The sequence below is a fragment of the Pleurodeles waltl genome, chromosome 1_1, assembly GCF_031143425.1.
Source record: "Pleurodeles waltl isolate 20211129_DDA chromosome 1_1, aPleWal1.hap1.20221129, whole genome shotgun sequence".
NCBI lineage: Eukaryota > Metazoa > Chordata > Amphibia > Caudata > Salamandridae > Pleurodeles > Pleurodeles waltl.
The window spans coordinates 390761965-390784875 of NC_090436.1; the positions used below are offsets into that span (position 1 = coordinate 390761965).

At 45.1% G+C, this 22911-nt stretch overlaps 1 protein-coding gene across 3 annotated transcripts in view; it reads left to right on the forward strand.

The window, feature by feature from the left end:
• AP3B1 (adaptor related protein complex 3 subunit beta 1) overlaps nucleotides 1-22911 on the forward strand; it is a 1440584-nt gene that overhangs the window by 760231 nt on the left and 657442 nt on the right. For all 3 annotated transcript variants that reach the window (XM_069223388.1, XM_069223395.1, XM_069223382.1), the window contains exon 15: nucleotides 2089-2265. In XM_069223388.1, coding sequence (XP_069079489.1) covers nucleotides 2089-2265 — 177 coding nt within the window. The remainder of the gene's footprint in view (nucleotides 1-2088; nucleotides 2266-22911) is intronic.

The window sequence follows — 22911 nt, forward strand, 5'->3', positions numbered from 1 at the left end:
AGGGTTTTATTTCCAATACACATAAAGCCTTTTAATTACTAGCTCTTAAAGTGGATGTCTACGATTGCAATTTGTGCAGCCAGATTTTCTCATTGTATTTCAGATTTCTTAATCATAGCTATCTCCAGCTGCCTTCATGTTATCTGTGGCCTACAGACTTTGGTGTGTAAAGCATAAAATATCATATGTTTGTGTTCTTTGATTAGAATGAGAACTTTCTGCCAGTTACCAAAATTTTTAGGTGATTGTGCTTTTTCTGCACAGTCACATGACTTAACGATTTTGTAATGTTTGTGCTTTTTGGAGGCTTAAGGTTTGTAGTGATTGTGGAGAAGTTTATTATGCAGCTGTTTCTCCCAAATAGGAGTTTATTTAAAACTTTTATTTAGTCTTTCATGCAGAATGATTCTGTGAATTTTAACCAGATAGTTGTCCACAGATTCATACACCTGTATTTCTGTACTTTATGCTGTCAAAAAAAACATAAAATCATTTCTACCCCCCTTCATATAGACCTTCCTTCTTTATGTTTGTGGTTTTCTTTTGTCAAACTGTTTTTATTGGTTTTCAAAGTCAACACATAGACAGTCCTGAAATTTCAATCATGTGGCCTAAATCACAGAGGAAGCTATTAACAGGAACAGTGTTTCATTCAGGAGGCCATACAGATGCATATATAACAAATACTTTAACAGTAAGCAACATCCAAGACTGCATCACCGTATGTGCCTTTTGGATCCAAAAACACAAATATATGAAACATTACATCCCTAATTGGTTAACGGTAACAAATAACTTCCATGATCAGGTCCTATTGGTTAAATAATCTATAGACGGTACATCTGGACAATAAGAAGGGGAAGCAGCCCAGCCAAGCGTCTCTGGGCTCAACCTGGTGTAGATCTGAAAGAGGGATCATGTTGGCAAAAGATGAAATGGCCTCGTTTGGGTGGCCCACGAAAACAGAGGAAGCTCTTTCTTGTGGTTCTGCACCAGAGGTCCCCATATGTAATGAAAACCTTTCCTAGAGTCAGTCATAATATCAGTCAGCCATTCCATGGTGAGGGCATGCCAAAAGCATGTGTGCCACTGTGACAGCGATGGAGCTTCAGATTTCTTCCAGGCTGATGCCAAGGTCATCGTAACAGCACCAATGCATAGCCAAAGAATAAATCTGTCTCCGTGTGTCTGGTGCTTACGAAATAGCTCTCTGAGGCCCAATAGAACATTTTCTGGGGTCGATGATACAGGGCACCCCCCCTCAAATCTTTTAATTGGGCTAAACTTTCTTCCCAATAAGGGTGTATTGTTGGGCTGTCCCACCAGATATGATAAAAAATCTCCTAGGAGGCCACACACCCTCCAGCATCTGTTTGAGGTATTGGGGAATATTTTCGCAATTTTCCGGGGTATAGGTACCAATCGTAGATAACTTTGTAGTGGGCTTCATGTAGACCTAGTGAGTGATTAAATCTAGAGATATCACACCATAATCTGTGTCATTGTCGATCCTCAATCAATATCCCCGATGTTTGCTCCCAAAGTGTTACCTGGCGCAAGGGGATAGATCTCAGAAGGGCATGAAGAAAGGAGGTGCAACACTTGGAAGACCCAGCCATCCGAACAAACTGCTCTATGGGGAGGAGATCCTTAGTGACAGCCTGTCGCACTTCTGCATGACGGACCTAGTGTTTCGATTGGGCATAATGATAGGCCTCAGAGGCAGGGAGATTAAAATCTCAGCTGCAATTGTCAGATGGTAATGTGTCCCAGTTGTGAAAGAGGTCCGATATGGTTAGACAGCCCTCATCTCGCCACTTATCGAAGGGGCCATGTGTCAGGGCGGGAGGGAAAGCTGGGTTGAGATTTATTATATTTCTTTACATTCACCAGCAGCCATTTTGCACTGAATCCTGAAGTGTAACTCAACAAGGCTTTTCTTCTAATGTGGTAATTAAAAGTATTTACATTGTGAAGGTAATACTATTTCGGAGCATAAAAAGACTGAACTACTAGCTTAAATTAAGCAACATACAGAATGTGCTTATCTGCAGTGCAAAACTGATATTATTTATCGTTATTGCTTAGGTGCCGATGGCTAGAGCTAGCATTCTGTGGCTAATTGGAGAATATTGTGAGCGAGTTCCGAAGATTGCACCTGATGTCTTGAGAAAGATGGCCAAGAGCTTCACTAACGAAGACGACCATGTAAAACTGCAAATTGTGAATTTGTCTGCCAAGCTATACTTAACCAACTCGAAACAGGTAAATAGATTGTTACCACTGTACATTCTTCATTCTAGAACTCTGCAGTCAGGCATCATTGTCCTTAGAGTGACACTGTTCTAATGAAACCAGAGCCAACGCATATAATGTTATTGGAGGCTAGATGGTACATCACTGCCTTTAACGCTCCTCGACGACCTGTAATGCTGCTAATGAAATTGGTGAAAGTTACGCAGACTAGTTTCAGGCCTTGCAGAGGGATAGCTGTCAATGGTGCAGCAGGAGCAGTGGCACCTGAGCTCAAATTTACCACCCAAACAGCAGTCAGTGGGCCTCTCTTTCCTTGTACTAGAGCCATCAGCATCCTTGCTATGCCACTGTGAGCACACAGATAGAAGCGCCAACATTAAGCGAACAGAGAATGACTGTAAATACATAACTTTCAATGGTGCAGCAGGTGGAAGTTTGCCTTCTGACCTGTTTTTCTTGGTATGCTGGACTTTGTTTTTTGCTGATTTATTGTCTCTGCGCACTTTACCACTGCAGATCAGTGCTAAAGTGCAAGTGCTCCCTGAGTAAATTGTATTGGTGATTGGTTTATCCATGGTTAGTATATTTGATTTACTAGTAAGTCCATAGTAAAGTGCACTATGTGTTCCCAGGGCCTGTAAATCAAATGCTATTAGTGGGCCTGCAGCACTGATTGTGCTGCCCACATGAATAGCCCTGAAAACATGTCTCAGGACTGCCACTGCAGTGTTTGTGGTTGCAGTCTGGCACTGCCAATTCGACCTGGTAAATTTACCCACTGGCCTGTCCCAAACCTTCCCTTTTTGTACATGTAGGGCACCCCTAAGGTAGGCACTAAGGAGCCCAATGGGCCAGGACATGTACTAGTGTGTTTTACATGTCCTGATAGTAAAATACTGCCAAATTCGATTTGAACTATTGTAAGGCCTATCTCCCCCATAGTTTAACATGGGGACTAACTTTAAGAATCTTTAAAGTACAGTTTCCCATTGGGAGCAGATAGAGATATGGAGTTTGGGGTCTCTGAACTCACTATTTAAAAATACATCTCTTGGTAGAGTTGGTTTTTAGATTGTCTGTTTGAAAATGCCACTTTTAGAAAGTGGGCATTTTCTTGCTTAACCATTCTGTGCCTCGGCCGGCCTGTGGATTCCATGTCTGGGTCAGACTGACAGTTGGGCAGTTTGTGAATTCCCGCTAGACAGTGGCACAAAGGGAGCTGTGGTGTAGCTAGCAAATCTTGATAAGTCTCCTGGGCTAGAGTGGGGAGAGAGAAGCTGACACCTGCACCTGAAAGGGATGTGCCTGTCCTCACACATTGGAGTCTCCTGCCCCCAGGAGTGTGTCTGGGACCAGGCCTGGGCAAGGCAGGATCTTGTGAACAACAGAGACTTTATTTTGACGTTTGCCTACTTAAAAGCCAAAACTGGTATAAGTAGTGGACCCAAAACCCCAGATGTTTAGAATACTTCTGGCTCAAGAAGAACCTCTGTAAAGGCGAAGAGCTGTAGAACTGGAGGAGGAGTAATGCCCCTTTTCTGTGTGTGCTTTGCTGGGTTGGCCTGCGTGTGCCTTAAAGAGAACAAAGACTGCCCCTTGCTGCGTATCCTGCTTATGAAGTTTCTCCAAGAGCTTGAAGTAGAGCTTGCCTCCTGTTGGAAGACTTAGGGATTTCAAAGGCTTCAGCTTCATCTGACTACAGCACTGGGAACTGTGTGTTCTGTGCTTCAAAAGAAGAAAAACCACCACAGTGCTGTCAACAACGCCGCTGCCCGCACCGTGACCTGATGCTGCCACACGGAGCCATGCCCCGCTTCGCATTGCAACCTTGGTCTCACCACCGCCACCTGACGAAGTCCCCGAGCTGCTGCTTGCACCGTGGGCCCCGGACTCCACATCGCCTTGCTAACCCTGCAGCTTTGATATCCCCCGATGACGCTCTATGCTCAAATCAACGCCGCTGCCTGTACCGTGGCCAGAGGACACCGCTTGTGAGGTACACAAAGCAGCCTCCCATCCCGCACTGCAGTGCTGGTCGACTGACGCCAGCACCATTGACTCGAGCGTTGTCAACAGACACCCCTGTCTGCACTGCAAGCAGTGTGTGCCACACAGAGCCCACCCTGCGTTGTACCAGCGCCTTGGGACTACCGATAACAGTGCTCCAGCAACGACGATGCCACCACCTGCACCGTGACATGTGGGCAGCGCACGTCGCATCGTCCCGCTTCACACAGCAGCCCGGACACTATCAATGCCAGGGCTCCTGACTTCGTTATTAGCCCAGAGTTCGATCTGCAACACGTGTGACTTTAAGGGCCTGACAACACCTGCACCGACCTCTGGAACCAACGTCATTGATGCCGCACTCTGGATTCCATAGCGAGGACTACATTTCCAAGGTACTGTTTGTGGGTCTTCATGACATCGTATCTGGCCCGTGATGCCGCGGCCGGCCTGAACTGTTGGATTTGTTGTTCAAGATGCTGTGATAGCCCCAGACGGAGTTATATACTTCAAGGAACTGTATTTTTAAGTTAATTATTGCAAAATTCATATCTTTGTTACTGTATGTTGGGTTTTTCTCATTTTGGTCTTGTTTTACATAGATAAATATTGGCTATTTTTCTAAAACCGGTGTGGTGTCCTTTTGTAGTGTTTTCCCTGTGTTACTGTGTGTTATGTGCAAATGCTTTACACATTGCTTCTGAGATAAGCCTGACTGCTTGTGCCACGCTACCAAGGGGGTGAGCAAGGGTTATCAGGCTGGGTATCTCCCTTACCCTGACTAGAGTGAGGGTCACTACTTGGACAGGGTGTACACTGACTGCCAACTAGAGACCCCATTTCTAACATTATGTCTTTACATTAAGCATTGAAAGAACTTAAGTGTTTTTTGGACCACATCAAGACAAGCTTTACGCTGACTTAAAATGTTTACATGAAACATCAGGATGCTTCGTGAACAGATGATTTTTCACAATCGGGATAACAGAAAAAATCTGTGTTGTGAAATGGCATCCTCTTAAATACTAAACTGAAATATTAGTGATGGCCTAATGACTGTAAATAGTTTATTCTACATGATTAATTGAAATCATTGCAAAGTTAGAGATTACTTAAAGTCATGCATGATAAAATTACATAGTAAAAATCGGTTACATAAGAAAAGAAACAGGAAAAACAACGTTCATAAAATTGTTTTGAAATGATTCTTGGTAGCATTCAAATACTGCAACAGTTACTGAGACCGTTTTTTTAACGATTTGTAAGAATGTAGCAGTTAATGTCAGTTCCCAAATATTCTCTGTATCCAAAAAGTGTTTCTAAACTTCGCTTCAACAAAAATTCCGTTATGTAGAAACATTGGTTTTAAACATTTGTGCCTTCTCATTCACTCCTTGGCAACAGCATAAAAGATGCAGTAATGATTCATTTTTATAATTACACAATCCGAATGGCTACGATTCGCTGGAACGTTTAAGTCAACTACATCTAAACTCTTTAATAGGGAATAGCATGATGCGGATTCTGTTGGCATGGCTTCGTGGTTAATTCAGCGGGTCTTTTAAATCGTATTGTTTGTGAGCATGGAAGAGTCACTCATGAACGCAGCATTTTTAAATTGCATGTTTTCTGTAAGGTCAGCAGCATTAGACGTGAGTAAAAGCTGAATTTCTATGGTTTCCATGGGGGCATTTTTCGATGGCTTGTTGCCCGAGACTGTGTTGAAGCTCAAATCTTCTGAGGCAAGCTCAAGATGCTTTATCCAGGGATTGCAGGATTCAGCACATTTCCTGAAAATTGGATTGTAGCAAAACATTTCACAGTGTCTCCGTCTGCATGTTTAATGCTATGACGTTATTTGACAAAGAAGTCTTTTCTGACTAAATCTAGTTTGTGTGACCAGAATTTTATAAAGTGGCTTCAGCCGTAGGGTTGTATGATTTTGAGTTTATTCTGCATAGTACGAAGATTTGTGGTACATTTTAGGTCAATTCTATCTTGGAGAACATCGATCAGTTAGCCAAACTCCTAAAATGTATGTGATCTTATATAGCTGAAAATGAGAAGACGAAAAATAATTAGATGGTTGTGTGTAGCTGAAGATCAGAAGAGGACCTGTTTCTAATGTAGATCAGGAAATGTAGTTCAGGTTAGCCAAAACTGTATTAAGTGAAACATGAGATAGAAAATAATTTGTTTAGAAAAATAGTCTGTTTGCATGTAATATTGACTTCTTTGCACATAATAGCTGCAGTGCTCACACCACTTAGCACAAACATAGTAAGGTAGCATGCTCTTGCGTCCATGGAGCAGCACAGTAAAGGCTTCTCTTAAAAAAGGCAACAAGAACTTGGGTTTGTACTGTGCTTGTTCAACTAACTTCGTACCTTAGCCCTCTTGAGAGACAAATGAGAATCATTCTTATGTTTGTGTCTATGTATATGGTATTTCTATAGCAGAAACGTAGACAAAAGGCAGTGGAGTGCTATACATGATGAAAGACAAGCATAAAGTCAACAAATGATATGAGAATTACCTGGTTTAATACATTGTGATGTAGTGTTCTTTTTAGAGGTGAGTCTTCCACTGTTTCTGAACTGGAGCTGTATTGTGGCGGTCCTGATAAATATGGGGAGGTTGTTCTACATCTTAGTTTCATAGATGTTTTTTTCTTTTTGACACTGTTTACTGTGCAGTCTACTGGTGTCTTGGCTGCGCGTGTGCCAAAAACCAACAGGGATTGTGCGCTTGTCTGCAAGCTAAGCAGGGGTATTGGTCATGATGTTTTTTTAAATGATGGAGCTGGTTTTGAAGATGGTGTGGGCCAGCAAGTCGAGCCAGTGGACTTCCATCAGGGTTGGGGTTAGGTGAACAAATTCTTTCAAGCCAGGGGTGCGATGTATTGCGGTGTACAGGATGCCCTTAAAGGGTGCCAGCATGGAGTCATGGAGCAGGGTCTTACAACCATCCAGATGAGAGAATACAAGGCCTTGAACCACTGTTCTGAAGTCATTTTCTCGCAGCAACAGTTTTTCTTTCTTTAGAAGGAGCTGGTGCTAGGCCAGCTTTGTTTTTTTTGACAATGTATTCATTTTTTCCAAATGTTTTTATTTTTGGAACACATGACACAGTCCGAAAAAGACAATGATACTAACATTTCACTGCGGCATTACAAAGAAGACAGGCCCATCGCCCCACAAGCAGAGGGCCTTCCTCCCCTAGATATTGTGTTACCAACTGAGTCTTTGAGGGCCGCACAAAGAACATGTTGTGATACATCCAGCCATGATTATAGACTAGGTTGGATGTGTTGGAACCTCAAACCATCTTTTTCCAAGCCCCCCATGTTTTGTCAAACTCCCATGGACATTCCCAGGCAGTGTAAACCATTCGTTCTAATGTGGGATACATATCCATTCCCTGTTTCCTCCCCTACATACAGAGGGACATTTCTGCCCTCCATAGTTTTGCTATGTCATTTTTTGGCTACCAAAAAGCCAAGACCAGTTAGAATATGTGCTTCTCTATTCCCTCCTATCTCATCCGTAATCCCCAGCAGGGCCACCCTAGATGTTAAATCTATTGTTTCTCTGGTTACTTTGTTAGGACACTGTTGAACATTTACTCAGTAGGAACTGATAAGGGCACGTTCCCAATCCATGTGAAACAGGGTTTCTCACCAACCCCCCCCCCCCCCCCCCCCGGTCCCCTCCCTCTCTCCCTTTCGCATTGAGGGAAAGCCGTGGGTGCATCCTGGATACTTTTTTCAGAAGTGTAATATGTCCTGTGTAAGTAGCATAAGTTGATGAGATGAAGGTGTGAGGAGCTTACCAGTGTACGAGGGGTCATCTTAGCCTCTCTGCAGTCATCGCCATCAGTCGTGCCAGTGCCATTCTCCCACCTGGCTCTCAGTTGCATAATAGAGTCTGGGGTGGAAGCTATCAATGAGTGATATGTTCTTGAGATGCTGTGGACTCCCAAGCATATCTCACTCCTAGAGATTTTGATTTTGGACCACCCAGTTTTTGGATCTCTGCAGTGAGTTTCATGACCTACTCTACTGTGCTAAGTGTATTACTTAGTTGGCCAGTAGGTAAATCAAAGCCACTGAACAACTCTAGGCTAGGTCCATCTTGATGGAGTTAACCTTATCCTGTCTGAGGAAGAGAGTGGTGGAGAAATCTGCATAGGCTGAGTAACTGATACTCGGCTGACAAACCTAGGCATACCCTTCTTACTAGGACACATAGGAGCTGGCAGTCATCTGGCACCAGTCACACCAGGTAATATCTTTGAAGTCTTGGAGGACAGAAACCAAACATACATATAATATTCTGTCATTTTCAAAACTACCCAACATGATGTGCAAGTGGTGGATGGTTACCTGCAATCTGTGGACTGTATTAATCCTGTGTAGGAGACTGGCCCTCTGTGTAGTGTACAAAATCAAGTACACTATGCAGAGGGTCCGGGCAACCACATGTTGGTTTCCAGAGGTAAAAATTAGATAACCTAATGCTCCAATTGTTAAGGTAGGTGGTCGAGCAGTTAGGCTAATCCAGGAGATGTGTTAAGTAATTGCTGTACTCACAAATCCAATCATGCACCACACACACTCAATGAATAACTCGAGACCAGAATTTTTAAAAAATACATCAGACTTTTATATAAGTTTTAGGACCAAGATCTTTAGAATACATCAAGTACTTTTCAAGTTATGACTTTTTGAAGTTTTAGCAAAGTTAGACTTTCTGTGTGAAATTACGCACCATTAGAATCAATGAACAGTCACCTTTAAATATGCTGTAAAAATCACACAGTTGAGTTACCAGTCTCTTCTCTTGCAGGGTGGCCGGAGTGGTCGGTTGGCACACTGTGCCAGCTGGAGAGTCTCGGGCGGCTCCCGGTTCTAGTGGGAGCAACGTTGGAGAGGGTCTTGGCACAGGGCCACTTGGAAAAGGAGCTGATTTGCAGACTTGAAGATGGTGCTTTGGGGTCCCTTTGGGCTCTTGAGGTCGCAAGGGGTTGTGGACCCGGGGTACACAGCAGATCCCACGATGCAAGGCCCAGAGCGTTGTGGAGGTCTTTTTGCTGTGCGCAACGGAGTCTTGTGGAGATGGAGGTGAGTCTCTTTGAAGGCGGCTTACAGGACAACGAGTGCACCATGGTCGGAGTTCAGTGGTGTTCCTGAAGTCCCTCGACTGGGGCTTCCTCCTGATCCCTTTTCAGCTCTGGGGGAGCTGGTTTTCGGCTGGTCCGACGTCAGCTGACCAGTACCCAGGATATTGTCGTAACCCGGCCACTAGAGGGTGCAGTGCCTCCAAACATGGCACAGTTGTGGGACATGTCCGGACGGTCGGTGTGTTGTCTGGTCCGGCTGCAACTTCTGGTTGCGGAGATATCGGCCAGTGAGTAAAGTGACCCTCACTGGTTTGTTGGTTCTTTGCAGGTTTCTTGATTTTCTTGAGTGGTGCCTCCACTCAGGAGGGATATTTAGGCTGTTTCCGAAGCCTTGAGGTCCTCTAGGGCTTTTGAGGTCAGTTCAGCGGGCAGCTCCTCCACTGTGGCGATTGTTGGTACTCTGGTGCAGCAAGCAGGGGTTTTGGAGCCTCTTCTGGTGCAGCAGGTCCTCTGTTCTCGTCCTGGCGGGTTCTTTGTTGCTGTTTTCTTTCTTCCTGTTCAATCTCAATTCTTGGTCTAGGGGAGCACACTAAATACTAAATTTAGTTGGCATTTTAGGGCACACCTGGTAGTGCCCAATGGAACACTTACCCGTGGGTGGCTACAACCACTACAGTGACCACTTCCTGTGGAAGGGTCACTTCCCTACACCTCATTGGCTGCTTTCCTCCATTTTAACATGGAGAAAAATGCGGGCTCAGGGAGGCCACTCATCCTACCCTTTGTATGGTTTCCCACCTTTGCCCCCGCCAAAAGTGGGGGTTTGCAAAGAGGGAAGCCATCTGCTGCTAGCAGGAGCTCACTACTAGGTTGTTGCACATTTCTCAGGGAGGGGGTGTTTGCTCCTCCACCCAGGAAGGGCATTGTCTTACAAAACAGAGAGCCATAGCTCTCCCCCAGGTTTGTATATTGGCCATCAGGAGTGGCAGGCTGGATGGAACCAGTCAGCAACCATGCCAGTTAGGTTAGCTTTTGCTGGGGACACTTCTAAGGTGACCCCTGGGTGCATTTGGGGATAAATCCAGTACTGGTACCAGTTTGGATTCATCGTTCTGAGTTGTCTGATAACAAACAACCCAGGGTGCACAGTAGTCATCATGTAACTGGGAAACTCGTGTTTGACCAATGTCCAGTACATGTATTTAAAATGGCTGCTCTGTTCACTCACTATGTCTTTGATTTGGCAAGGACATAGTGGGGGCATATTGCTCATGCAGTCATGACCTCACACATAGTAGGCTGCACCCTGCCTTAGGGCTGGAAGGCCTGCCTGAGGGGTGACACATCCATAATATATGCAGTGTGGGGTGGACAGGGCATACAGATTGTGCCATGTCGAGTTTATCTTTTTAGGTGTGCCCCAGTACACTCAGCCTGCAGTGGCAGTGCTGGGTGCATGTTGGCGCAGGGACCTTGGGGGTGGCACAATAATTGCTGCTGCCCCCAGGGGTCTACTCTTAATATCGCTTGCCCTGGGTACTGCGGTACCCATTTACTAGGGACTTCTAGGGGTATTTAAGAGGGTATCCAATTGTGCCCCGCATCACAACCGATTTAGGGAAAGAGCTCTGGCCCAGGGAACCTGGTTAGCAGGGGCCCTGGGCACTACCAACTTCTAGACCACATCAATAGCCCGGCAAAAAGTGGGGGCTACCCATGCAAAAAGAGGCCTCCTCTCACAATACTCCCTCCCCTCCACCTACCCCCCAACAAAGAGGATGAGACTACCCTTTCCCTAATGAGTCTTCATCTTCTAAGTGGAAGAACCTGGAGAGGGATATCTGCATTGGCATGGGCAGTCCTAGGCCTGTGTTCCACTTTGAAGTCCATTCCCGGTAGGGTAATAGACCACCTAAGCTGTTTGGGATTTTCACCTTTCATTTGTTGTAGCCATCTGAGAGGCCTTTGGTCAGTCTGAACAGTGAAGTGAGAGCCAGACAAGTATGGCCTCAACTTCTTCAGGGCCCAATCCACAGGATAGGCTTCCCTCTCTATGGCACTCCATTTTTGTTCCCTGGGAAGTAGCTTTTGCTAATAAAAGCAACTGACTGGTCATGTCCATCATTCCTTTGGGAGAGGACTGCTCCTATTCTTATCTCTGAAGCATCCGTCTGGACTATGAATTCCCTTGAGTATTCTGGTGCTTGTAGTACTGGAGCAGAGCACATTGCTTTCTTCAGAGTGTTGAAGGCCTCTTGACAACTCAATGTCCTGTTGATTTTTCTGGGAATCATTCTGGATGTAAGTTCTGTGAGGGGGCAACTATTGTGTCCTTCACAAACCTCCAGTGATATCCAGTTAAGCCAAGGAATGCCCTGACTTGTGTCTGGGTTGTAGGAGCTTCTCAAGCCAGAATAGTCTGAATCCTGGGTTGTAGAGGTTGTAATTGACCTCCACCAACCAGGTGGCCCAGGTACACAACTTTTCCCTGCCCTATCTGGCACTTACTGGCCTTGATAGTGAGGCCTGCCTTTTGCAGGGCCTCAAGGACCTTTTCCAGGTGGATCAGGTCATCCTGTCTGTTGGCACTATAGACAGCTATGTCATCTAACTAAGCTGCACTAAACATTTCCAGCCCAGCAAGGACTTTGGAAGGTGGCAGGTGCATTTGTGATTCCAAAGGGCATAACAGTGAACTGCTAATGCCCACTAGGAGTAGAAAATGCTGACCTCTTTTGCTCCTGGGGTCAGGCCAATCTGCCAGTACCCTGATGTTAAATCAAAAATACTCAGATACTTGGCTGCCCCTAATCTGTCTATGAGCTTATCAGCTCTTGGAATTGGGTGTGCATCAGTCTTGCTTACTGAGTTGAGGCCCCTGCAGTCCACACAAAACCTAATTTCTTTCTTGTCACCCTTGGAGTGAGGTTTGGGGACTAAGACTACTGGACTGGCCCAGGGGCTCTCTGAGGGTTCAATGACACTCAAATCCATCATTTTCTTGACTTCAGCCTCTCTGCTTTCTCTGACCTGGTCAGACTCTAAATTTTGTTTTGATAGGCCGGCTGTCACCAGTGTCCACATCATAGGTGCACTAGTTTGTCTTCCCAGGGGTCAGAGAAAAAGGCCCAGCATACTGGTTAAGTACTTTCTTGCAGTCAGTCCGCTGTTGTCCTGAGAAAGTGTCTGACAAGATCGCTCCATCCACAGAACCATCTTGGGGATTGCTGTAGAGGAGATCAGGGAGAGGTTCACTCTCATCTTCCTGTCCCTCATCTGTGACCATGAGCATGGTCACCTCAGCTCTGTCAAAGAAGGGTTTTAGGCGGTTGACATTGATGATCCTTTTGGGGTTTTTGCAACTGCCCAGGTCCACTAGATAAGTGACCTCCCCTTTTCTTTCAAGAATGGGATAGGGCCCAGACCATTTGTCCTGGAGGGCCCTTGGAGCAACGGGCTCCAACACCCAAACTTTCTGCCCTGTTTGGAACTCCGCTATAGCAGCTTTTTGGTCATACCAAAGCTTTTGAAGCTCTTGAGTGACCTGAAGATGTTTGCTGGCTTTCTCCATGTACTCAGCCATTCTGGAACATAGGCCAAGCACATAGTCCACAATGTTGTGTTTGAGAGGTCTATCCCAGCCTTTCCTTACAGGGCTCAGTAGTCCCCTAACAGGGTGCCTAAACAAAAGTTCAAAGAGTGAAAAACCTACTCCCTTTTGGGGCACTTCTCTGTAGGCAAACATCAGGCAAGGAAGTGGGTCATTCCATCTCCTTCTGAGCTTTTCAGGGAGTCCTCCAATCATGCCGTTTAGGGTCTGGTTGACCCTTCTACCAGCCCATTGGTCTGTGGATGGTATGGGGTAGTGAATTTATAAGTCAACCCACATTCCTGCCACATATGTTTCAAGTATGCAGACATGAATTTTGACCCCCTGTCTGATACTACCTCTTTAGGGAACTCCACCCGGTAAAGACACCCAGGAGGGCTCTGGCCACTGAAGGTGCAGTGATGGTCCTAAGGGGAATAGCCTCAGGGTACCTGGTGGCATGATCCACTACCACTAAAATGTATCTATGTCCTGATGCTGTTGGAGGGTCAAGGGGGTCAACAGTGTCAACCCCAACCACAGGCAGTGGAATTAAAGGGACCTTTAAGTGCCCACCTGCTTTGCCACTGACTTGGCATGAGGTACTTTTGTGACATAACTGGCCAGTAGAAGTGGTTAACTAACCTACTCCATGTGTTATTCTGGGCCAGATGCCCTGCTAGGGGGATGTCGTGGGCTAAAGTGAGAAGGAAGTCTCTGAACTTCTGGGGCACTAACGGGCGGTCGTCAGTGTGTCATCTGGTGCGGCTGCAACTTCTGATTGCGGAGATATCGGACAGTCAGTGAAGTGACCCTCACTGTTTTTTTGGTCCTTCGCAGGTTTTTTGATTTTCTTGAGTGGTGCCTCCCTCAGGAGGGATATTTCGGCTGTTTGCGAAGCCTGGATGTCCTCTGGGGCCTTTGATGTCAGTCCAGTGGGCATCTCCTCCTCGGTGGCGATTGTGGTGCAGCAGGTCCTCTGTTCTCGACCTAAAGGTGCCTTTGCAGGGGCACCTCTAAGGTGACCCCTGGGTACATTTGGGGATAAATCCAGTACTGGTACCAGTTTGGATTTATCATTCTGAGTTGTGTGATACAAAACAACCCAGGGTGCAGAGTAGTCCTCAAGTAACTGGGAAACTCGTGTTTTACCAGTGTCCAGTACATGTCTTTAAAATGGCTGCTCTGTTCACTCACTGTTTTTGGTTTGGCAAGGACACAGTGGGGGCATATTGCTCATGCAGCTATGCCCTCATACATAGTATGGTGCACCCTGTCTTAGTGCTGGAAGACCTTCCAGAGGGGAGTTTTACCCATAATATATTCAGTGTGGGGTGGACAGGGCACACAAGGTGTGTGCCATGTCGAGTTTGTCCTTTTAGGTTTGCCCCAGTACACTCAGCCTGCAGTGGCAGTGCTGGGTGCATCTGGGTGCAGGGCCCTTGGGGGTGGCACAATCAGTGCTGCTGCCCCCAGGGGTCTACTCTTAATATCTCTTGTCCTGGGTATTAGGGTACCCATTTACTAGGGACTTATAGGGGTATTTAAGAGTGTATCCCATTGTGCCAAGCATCACAACAGATTTAGGGAAAGAGTTCTGGCCCAGGGAACCTGGTTAGCAGGGGGGGTACCACCAACTACTAGAACACATCAATATCAGGCAAAAAGTGCAAAAAGAAGCCTCCTCTCACATCCTGCACAAGGGAGAAATAGGGAACAGCAAATTAGAAATCAAGAGTCCACTGTGTGGCTGAACCCCTGTCTTGAGTAGAGGGGCACTCTTGACTTGTACTTTCTAGGACATTGGTTCCTCACATTTTGACTTCTGTGCACCCCCACTTTATCATTACTGGAACCCGGGGATCCCCACTGAATCATTTTTGGAATCCGGAGACCCCCAACTGAGTCACTACTGGAAGCTGGGGACCCCGGTATAAACATTGTTGATGATTTAAAACACAAAACAATACACACAAAAATAGAGAAACAAGCTCTCATACACAAATAATAACACATTTTATTTATTTTACAAATATCAATAAAGAAATAATTGTAAAACTCAATAGAAGCTACACATCATCCATACTATATTCTATTTGAGGCCCCTGACTGCTTCCACAAGTCAATCTACCAGTACTAATTTGATTTTTAGCCTCCAGTTAGAAATTCCTTGATATTTACAGTATGTTTTACAATTGTACATATAGCCACTTTGTTTATATACACTTTATTAATGTATTAATGTTATTGCATTTTATAAGCAGTCGCGGACCCCTGAGGAGGCTTTGCGAACCCCCAGTGGTCCCCGGACCACAAGTTGGGAACCACTGTTCTAGGACACTGTTGAATCCTTTCTCCATCACCAGTGCCACTGCTGTCCTCTCCTTCTTTGTAACAGTAGAGGTGTACTTGCTGGGCACCTGAATGAGAGGATTTACTGGAAATGTTTTGTCCTGGTCCTATGGTAGGTACCTTGTCAGTGTAACGTCCGACTCCTGTTTTACATACTGTGTAAAAGACCAATAGGCTGGTGGGGCCGGGGAGTAGGAGGGAAGTCTAACTAGCCTTGAGGGCTAGAGGGTGTTGCCGCTGTGAGAACCTGTGCTAGGAATTTCGTATGAGCTTGGGATAGGAGGGCAGGTCTATGAAGCTCCTAGAAATTACCAAAACATTAGAAGCCAGAACGCACTAACACTGGAGTGTGCCACCAGAAGCAAAATGCTGAAACCCCATTTAAAAAGACCCAAAGAAGCTACAGAAAAATGTATTTGTTGCTAAGCCTACCTGGTTGATCCTTGAGGCCACATTACTAAAGAAAATTAACTACATCACCTGGAGGGACCGCATTTGAAGAGGCATGTGTTGTTCCCCTCTCATCCTCTTTCAGTTACTCATGAAGATGGTTGTGGCTCTAGGTGACAGACAAAATCCAGCCACCCTGCACCAACTCCAGATAAAACCTGCCCTGGGGAGTGCCAGTACCCTAGGGGCTGCAAATTGCTTCTGATTGCATCATGCTCTAATGAGTTAAGCGGGTATCCCTGCCGAGGTCAAGGAGGTAAGGGGAGAGCAGAACCAGAAGGTTTCTTTGTCTGCACTTCTGTCAGCTGGTGAGAGACCGAGAAGAGAGCTGGCTTGCTTGCTGGCATGAAGCAGAACTTCCAGGTGGGGTGTGAGCCTGCCGGGCCCCAAAGAACCATGGGCACTCTCTTGTAACCCCCCAGCATTAGAACTGCAGTTTTCCCATTTGTGGCAAGGCATGCTCATGTGACAAAAAAACAAAAAAATATAGATTTACTAGCTGCATAAGCATTTGTTACATAAAGATTGCCCGTGCTCAAAATTACTTCCCAGAGGTTTGTGGGACGCTGAAAGAATTTTTTTTCATAAGTGCCACATTTTAAAAATGTGGCACGGTCTTTACAGTTGGATCCACTGTTCGAAATGACCAGATTGCGTGCTGAAAGACTTCTTTTACTGTAGCCATATTAGGATACAGGACTCAGTCCTGTACAGAAACTTAAAAGGCTATATAAGGGGGCTAGGGTAGGCTCCCATAACCCTCAGTATATTGTAAGGATCCTCAAAGGACCACATATTTTTATTTTTTTATTTTTTTTAAGTCATGGGCCTTTCACGTCCTTTGTAAGATTTTTGGAACCCTGACACCTAAAATGGCACTTGGGGGCACAGTACTAAAACAGGTACAGCAGAATGTGGATGAGATAGATGTATGTGGACTGCATATCACAAAAAATCTACTGCAAGCTTCATGTCTGGGTATGGTACATCGAAGGCAGCACCTGCTTGAGAAGCTTGCTCTCAGTTCATGGTACCTGGGTATGAAGCTTGCTCTTGATTTTTGTAGTGTTAAATATGGAGCCATGAATCCCTCCCCCGCTGCCTCTTCCCTCCCCCCTCAAAAAAAAAGTTTAAAAATACTTGGCCTCGTGGGATGCTGTAGGGTCTAGGTCTTATGTATAACCCGTTGGCTGCCTATAGAGAGTTGGGTGCCGGACTTAATGTACACCCTTATGTCAGCCCCTGTTGACGGGCTTGTTCTGGAGTGTTGGCACCAGCAGATGCTTGGATGCAGGGCCTGATCACCGGACTTACTCCCAACCCTGGCAGGCACCAACCGCCACTGTGCATGACCTTTGACTGCGCACAGAAGTGACAAGCTGTAGGACCTTCCACTTGGTCTTACTCACAATCAAAACAAACAACATATATTTTTGTCTTTCCTTACACCAGAACAGTAGTTTCTGAGATGCACCTTTTTTAATAATCAATTTGTTTAACTTGATTTTTTGGAGAAAAAAAAAATAGTCCTAATTTAGAACAAAAAGTAGAGAATCAAAACTGGGATAACTGAAAACAATTTTTTGTACATCTTCTCTGTTCCTTAATTTGCTACAGCCAAACATTGCGATTTTGCTTACCACTGAAGATGACCTTACCACACAGTAAACAGTGGAATCCCACAGATCAGTAGTTGAGATCGATCGCTTCCTGCTACTCATGCAAATATTCTGCCAGTAATCGGCCTTCAGCAGTAGTGGCATGTGCCATGGTTGGTGAAGATGTAGTTTCCTCTTAAGTTGAATGGGATAAAGTGGAGGAAGCAACAGTTCTCTAGTATTGGATTTTTCATAGATTCACATGCTTGAATCATTCCCCATCGTCGAGATGGGAGTCTACGGTGACTTAATAAAGCAGTATATATATTACTATCATAGGCTATAATGGCAATGAAAAGGTCCGTTTAATAGCCTATCCATGTCCTTTTTCAAAAAAGGACCTAACTTGAACTATAACCAATCAGGCGACAGCACCCTCTAAACACTCCCAACAGAGGCTGAGTCCCTCAGATTTTCTACTGCACGTCGTGTGAAGGGAGTCTCCCTGAGCTCTGTTCAGTTCTTCAGCTTTTACTTCTTTTTGGATCATCCAGGATTATTAATTTTCCTGTTTCATTTCTCTAACCCTGGCGCTAATATGTCAGTGTAGCAGTAAACAAGGTAAAAGACTATGTAAATATGTCTAACCTTTTCCTCTAAAACTCTAAATCTTAAATCTGTCACTAATAATGAGGACAGTGAGGATTCCTTCACCTCACAGGAGAGGTCAGAGAGAGACATTGCGCCAGGCTCTCCAGAAGGCACGCAGAAAAGCCATAAAAAGACTTACCATGAGTCTTCATAAGGCACTTCTCACAGAGAGAAAGAAACAAAATTGAAAAAGACCCTCAACTCAGAGAATACATTAGAGAGACCCTCATAATCTTACAATGGGGTGTCTGAAAACCGCCTGTAAAATTATCATTCACAGGAATTACTTTGAGGTGGTTGATGACAATGTTGACTATTATTACCTCGTCTACGAAGGGCCTTGTCTGTGATGGCCTCATCTACGATGGTCATCTATGACGGCCTCATCGGTGGTGGGCGTCTACTACAGTCATCTTCACTGATCGTCTACGATGGTCATCTGCAGTGGTCTACGTTGGCTTCATCTATGAAGGCCTCATCTACGATGGTCATCTATGATGGCCTCATCTACGACAGTCATCTACAGGGATCATCTACGACGGTCATCTACAGTGATCGTCTACAAAAGTAATCTACAGTGGTCTATGATGGCCTCATCTACGGTGGCCTCTTCTATGATGGTCATCTACTATGGCCTCATCTATGACGGTCGTCTATGACAGCCATCTACAGTGGTCGTCTATGACGGCCATCTACAGTGGTCGTCTATGACGGCCATCTACAGTGGTAGTGGTCGTCTATGACGGCCATCTACAGTGGTCGTCTATGACGGCCTTCTACGGTGGTTGTCGTCGATGACGGTCTTCTACGGTGGTCGTTGACAACGGTCCTCCACGGTGGTCGTCGTCGACGCTCATCTACGGTGGTCGTCTTCGGTGGTCGTCGACGAAGGCCTCATCTAGGATGGTCACTTACGACGGCCTCATCTACGATGGTCGCCTACGACGGCCTAAACTACGATGGTCGCCTACGACGGCCTAAACTACAATGGTCGCCTACGACGGCCTAAACTACGATGGTCGCCTACGACGGCCTAAACTACGATGGTCGCCTACGACAGCCTAAACTACGATGCTCGCCTACGACAGCCTCATCTATGATAGTTGTCTATGACATCCTCATCTATGACGGCCATCTACGACAGCCTCGTATATGATGGCCGTCTATGACAGCCACATATATGGTTGCAGTATCATCTACGATGGTCTACGGCGACCTCATCTATGATGCTGGTCTATGACAACCTCATCTATGATGGTCGTCTACGACAGTCCTATACAACAGCTTCTTCTATGATAGTCATCTGTGACAGTCTCATCTACGATGTTCATCTGCGACAGCCTCTTCTGATGGTTGTCTACTACTACAGCCTTGCCTACAATGACCTAGTCTACGGAACCACATCTACGATGGCCTTGGCTCTGTATGCTTTGTCACTGACGGCCTTGTCTATGACTGCATCCTCTACGAAGACCTAGTCTGCGGCGAAGGCCTCAACAACAAACATTGTCTGCATGTGCCTAGTCGTTTACCTCCGCCTCATCGAACTTGATCACAATACAAATTAAGACGAAAACACGTAATAGTCAACAAAAGCAAAACACACATAATCCAGAATAATTTAGTGTCAAGCTTTGAGGTACCAATATGAACATGTCTTCAACAGTCAGTATATTGAGGGGCAATATATGGAGCAATTACACCACTCCACCTGCAACTGCAAAGCATGGGTCAGGTCCATGTATTTCATACTAGAGCTTCAGAGCATATTACAGCAGCTACTGGTGGATTTCCCCATCAGATTTATTTTGGGGGTTTCCATACCCTTCAGAGCGAGTGACCAAACACTTCCAGTTTCCTATAGCAAACAAGAAATTAGTTTGTTTTTTCTTTATGAATTTAAATGGGAAAGCTGTAAAACCTATTCCAATTGCTCATATATCCAGGAGGAATTGCAATCATGGAAAACCCTATCATTCAGAATTCCGCTTAATGAGCAAGGACACGTTCTCATCTAGGTCCAGACTACTGTACGGGCTGCCAATTCACTGGTAATATGGGGCAGGTATAGCCACCAGATGTGCTCAGACATGGCCACATAAATAAAATGTTTGCCGGAAGATGGAAAAAGATAATGCTGCAATAGTGGAGTGAGATGTCAGCATAGACTGTGCTATGGATAAAGCTTCAATAGTATTCCTACAACTGGCAGGGTCAGTGGTCTTTGGATATTACGGATCAAGGCCACAACATTTCTGTATGCATGTTGACGACTACTTGGAAGCAGTCTACGGTGACTCTTGACACTGTGTGATCTTTTGGGGCATGGCAGTTTTGATTGGAACAATCTTTAGAGGGGCACAAAAAAGGCAATTATCCATTGATAAGTATCTGACTTAGCAACCCTCTCAATAGCACTAAGGCTAGCTTACCTACAGTGACAACGTTCTGGTGTTGATTACACCATCCAGTGGGAATTTTTTTTCCAAAAATGTTGTCATCTATGGCAGAAAATAGCTTTGGTCAAATAAGTCCTGGATCTGGTCACATATACATACATTTTGCAGTTCACCTAGATTCCGCATCTACCTTCGGAAGGAAGTGCTAGCTACTCTGACCAAAGGGTCCATTAAGAGAAACCCACATTCTCAGCAAGAAAGAGGCTTCTATTCTTGGTTTTGCCTTATAAACCAGAAAACCTAGGAGTGTCCATCAAGCATATACCGCTAGAAATTAACAAGTATTTCCGGAAAGAATCCTTTTGTATGGCCTACTTCAGCACATGATCTATATTTTTGTTTTTGCATTCCCACTCATCAGAGTTCTTCCATTTGGCTTCAGATAGGCTTTTCCAGGAAGGTTTTCCCAACTTCAACAGCTTGTTGATAAATGTACCAATGGCATTTCAAGCGTCCACTGCCACAGAGGCTTGCCTAAAGTTGTTTCATAGGCGGTCTCCTTGTGAATTATCAGAGATAATCAACTCCTCCATCAAAGAAGATACTTTCTGTTCAGTTAGCTTTTGGGCGTCAGGTCCTCAGCGATCATTATGATCCCTCTTGTACACCTGAAAATGAATGCCTTATAGGAGCAGCTACAAAAACAATAGATTGAATCAAACAAATCATTTCAGGGCCTGTCACATAGGGTATGGAAGCTCTAGTCTGGTAGTCTCAGACTACAAATACTTACCTGGAAAGCTGGGGCAGTCATCTGCAGAACCTCTAATTCGAGGAAAGTGGTCTGCTCCAGAAGAGCATACATATCACTCACCTAGATCTCAAAGCCAGCTGTCGGTCACCAAATTTTCCTGCCAATGTAGCAGTGTCTTTGGTGTTAGTTCGCAAGGCCAGTACTACCAGCATGCAATACGTGAATAAACGAAGCAGCACAAGATCCTTGGCGCTGTCCAAGGAAGACCAGGAAATTTGGTGTCCGCTAATGACACACAGGATGACTCTTAAGGCTGAACATAGTCTCTGGACTAGAGATCTCATAGCAGGCATGCTAAACAAAACTGGAAACAGCCTCCAAGAAGGAGAATTTGATCATTCGGCTCTATGCATGTTCTTCTTGTTCCGGGCAAACTAGCTCTACATCTCTTTGCAACAAACGAAACTGTCAAATGCCAGTTCTATGCAAGTTGGCATCCACATCCAGGATCTTGCTGGAATGCCTTTTGACAGATGTTCCAGGATCTATATCTACCCCTTTCCCCTATACCTTTAGTACCAAAGATTCTCACCAAGAGGAAAGCAAAGCAATGTTCTCATGTCCTGATAGCCCCCAGGTGGCTAGTTCTGCATTGGTTCACTGAGCTTCTCCTGCCATCAGAATACAACCACATTCACCTACCAACATTCTGTAAACCTTTGATGATAAACTAAGCCCAGGCCCTTCATCCTGACCTGACTTCTCGCCTCTTAGGTGTACAGCTCCTAAATTCCATCAATCCAAAGATCTCAGTATTCCTCAGGACTGCAGGTCTATTCTCTCCAAGTCAAGGAGGAGGCCACAATAAGGACACACAAACGTTAATGGGAACGTTTCTGCCTGTGGCGCCAGAAAATCAAGCCTACATCCTCTACTAGCATAATCGGGCAAATAACTATCCTATCTCCTATCACTAGCTCAGTCACAGTTGGTACATGCGTCCATTAAGGTACAGCTTACAGCATTATCAAGATATAGCTGTTCATCATATGATTACTTTCTACTCTTGCAGAAGCATCAAACAATTCATAAAATATTTATTCAGTGTTTTCCTACAGAAAGGGCTGCTTCCTTGGAATGGCATCTGAACATACTTCTATTTCAACTCATGAAGAGTTAATTCGAACCCATTTTCAGAGCACACCTCATATTTCTCGCATGGAAGGTCGTCTTGTTACTGGTGCTCACCTCGAAGAGTAGGGTAGAGAAGATGCAGGCTTTCTCTACACTAGAGCCTTCTTGCGTCTCACAGTCAATTTAGTTCTTCTCTGAACCAATCCTCAGATTTATTCCCAAGGTTCCTCCAGATTTTGCCTCAATGAGCCTATAATATTTCTGACTTTTTCCTGAATTCAACATTACCAGCTGAGAGGTCTATTCATATTCTAGGTATCAAGTGATATCTAAAATTCCTACTTACATTGCACTAAACATCTCATATAAACTGACCAACTGTTGCACTCAGTCACACTCTTAAGGTTGATCCAGTCACAATGGCAACCATCGCTGAATGAATTTCAGCTGCAATCCAGTTCTGCCACTCATACTAGCAATCCCCTCACAGAGAAAAGTAGGGCGCATTCAACTGGGGCAGTTCCACTTCATCTACTTTGTTTGCGTAAGTACCTCTGGAGAAGATGTTGTGATGCGACTTGGAAAAGTGTGCATATTATT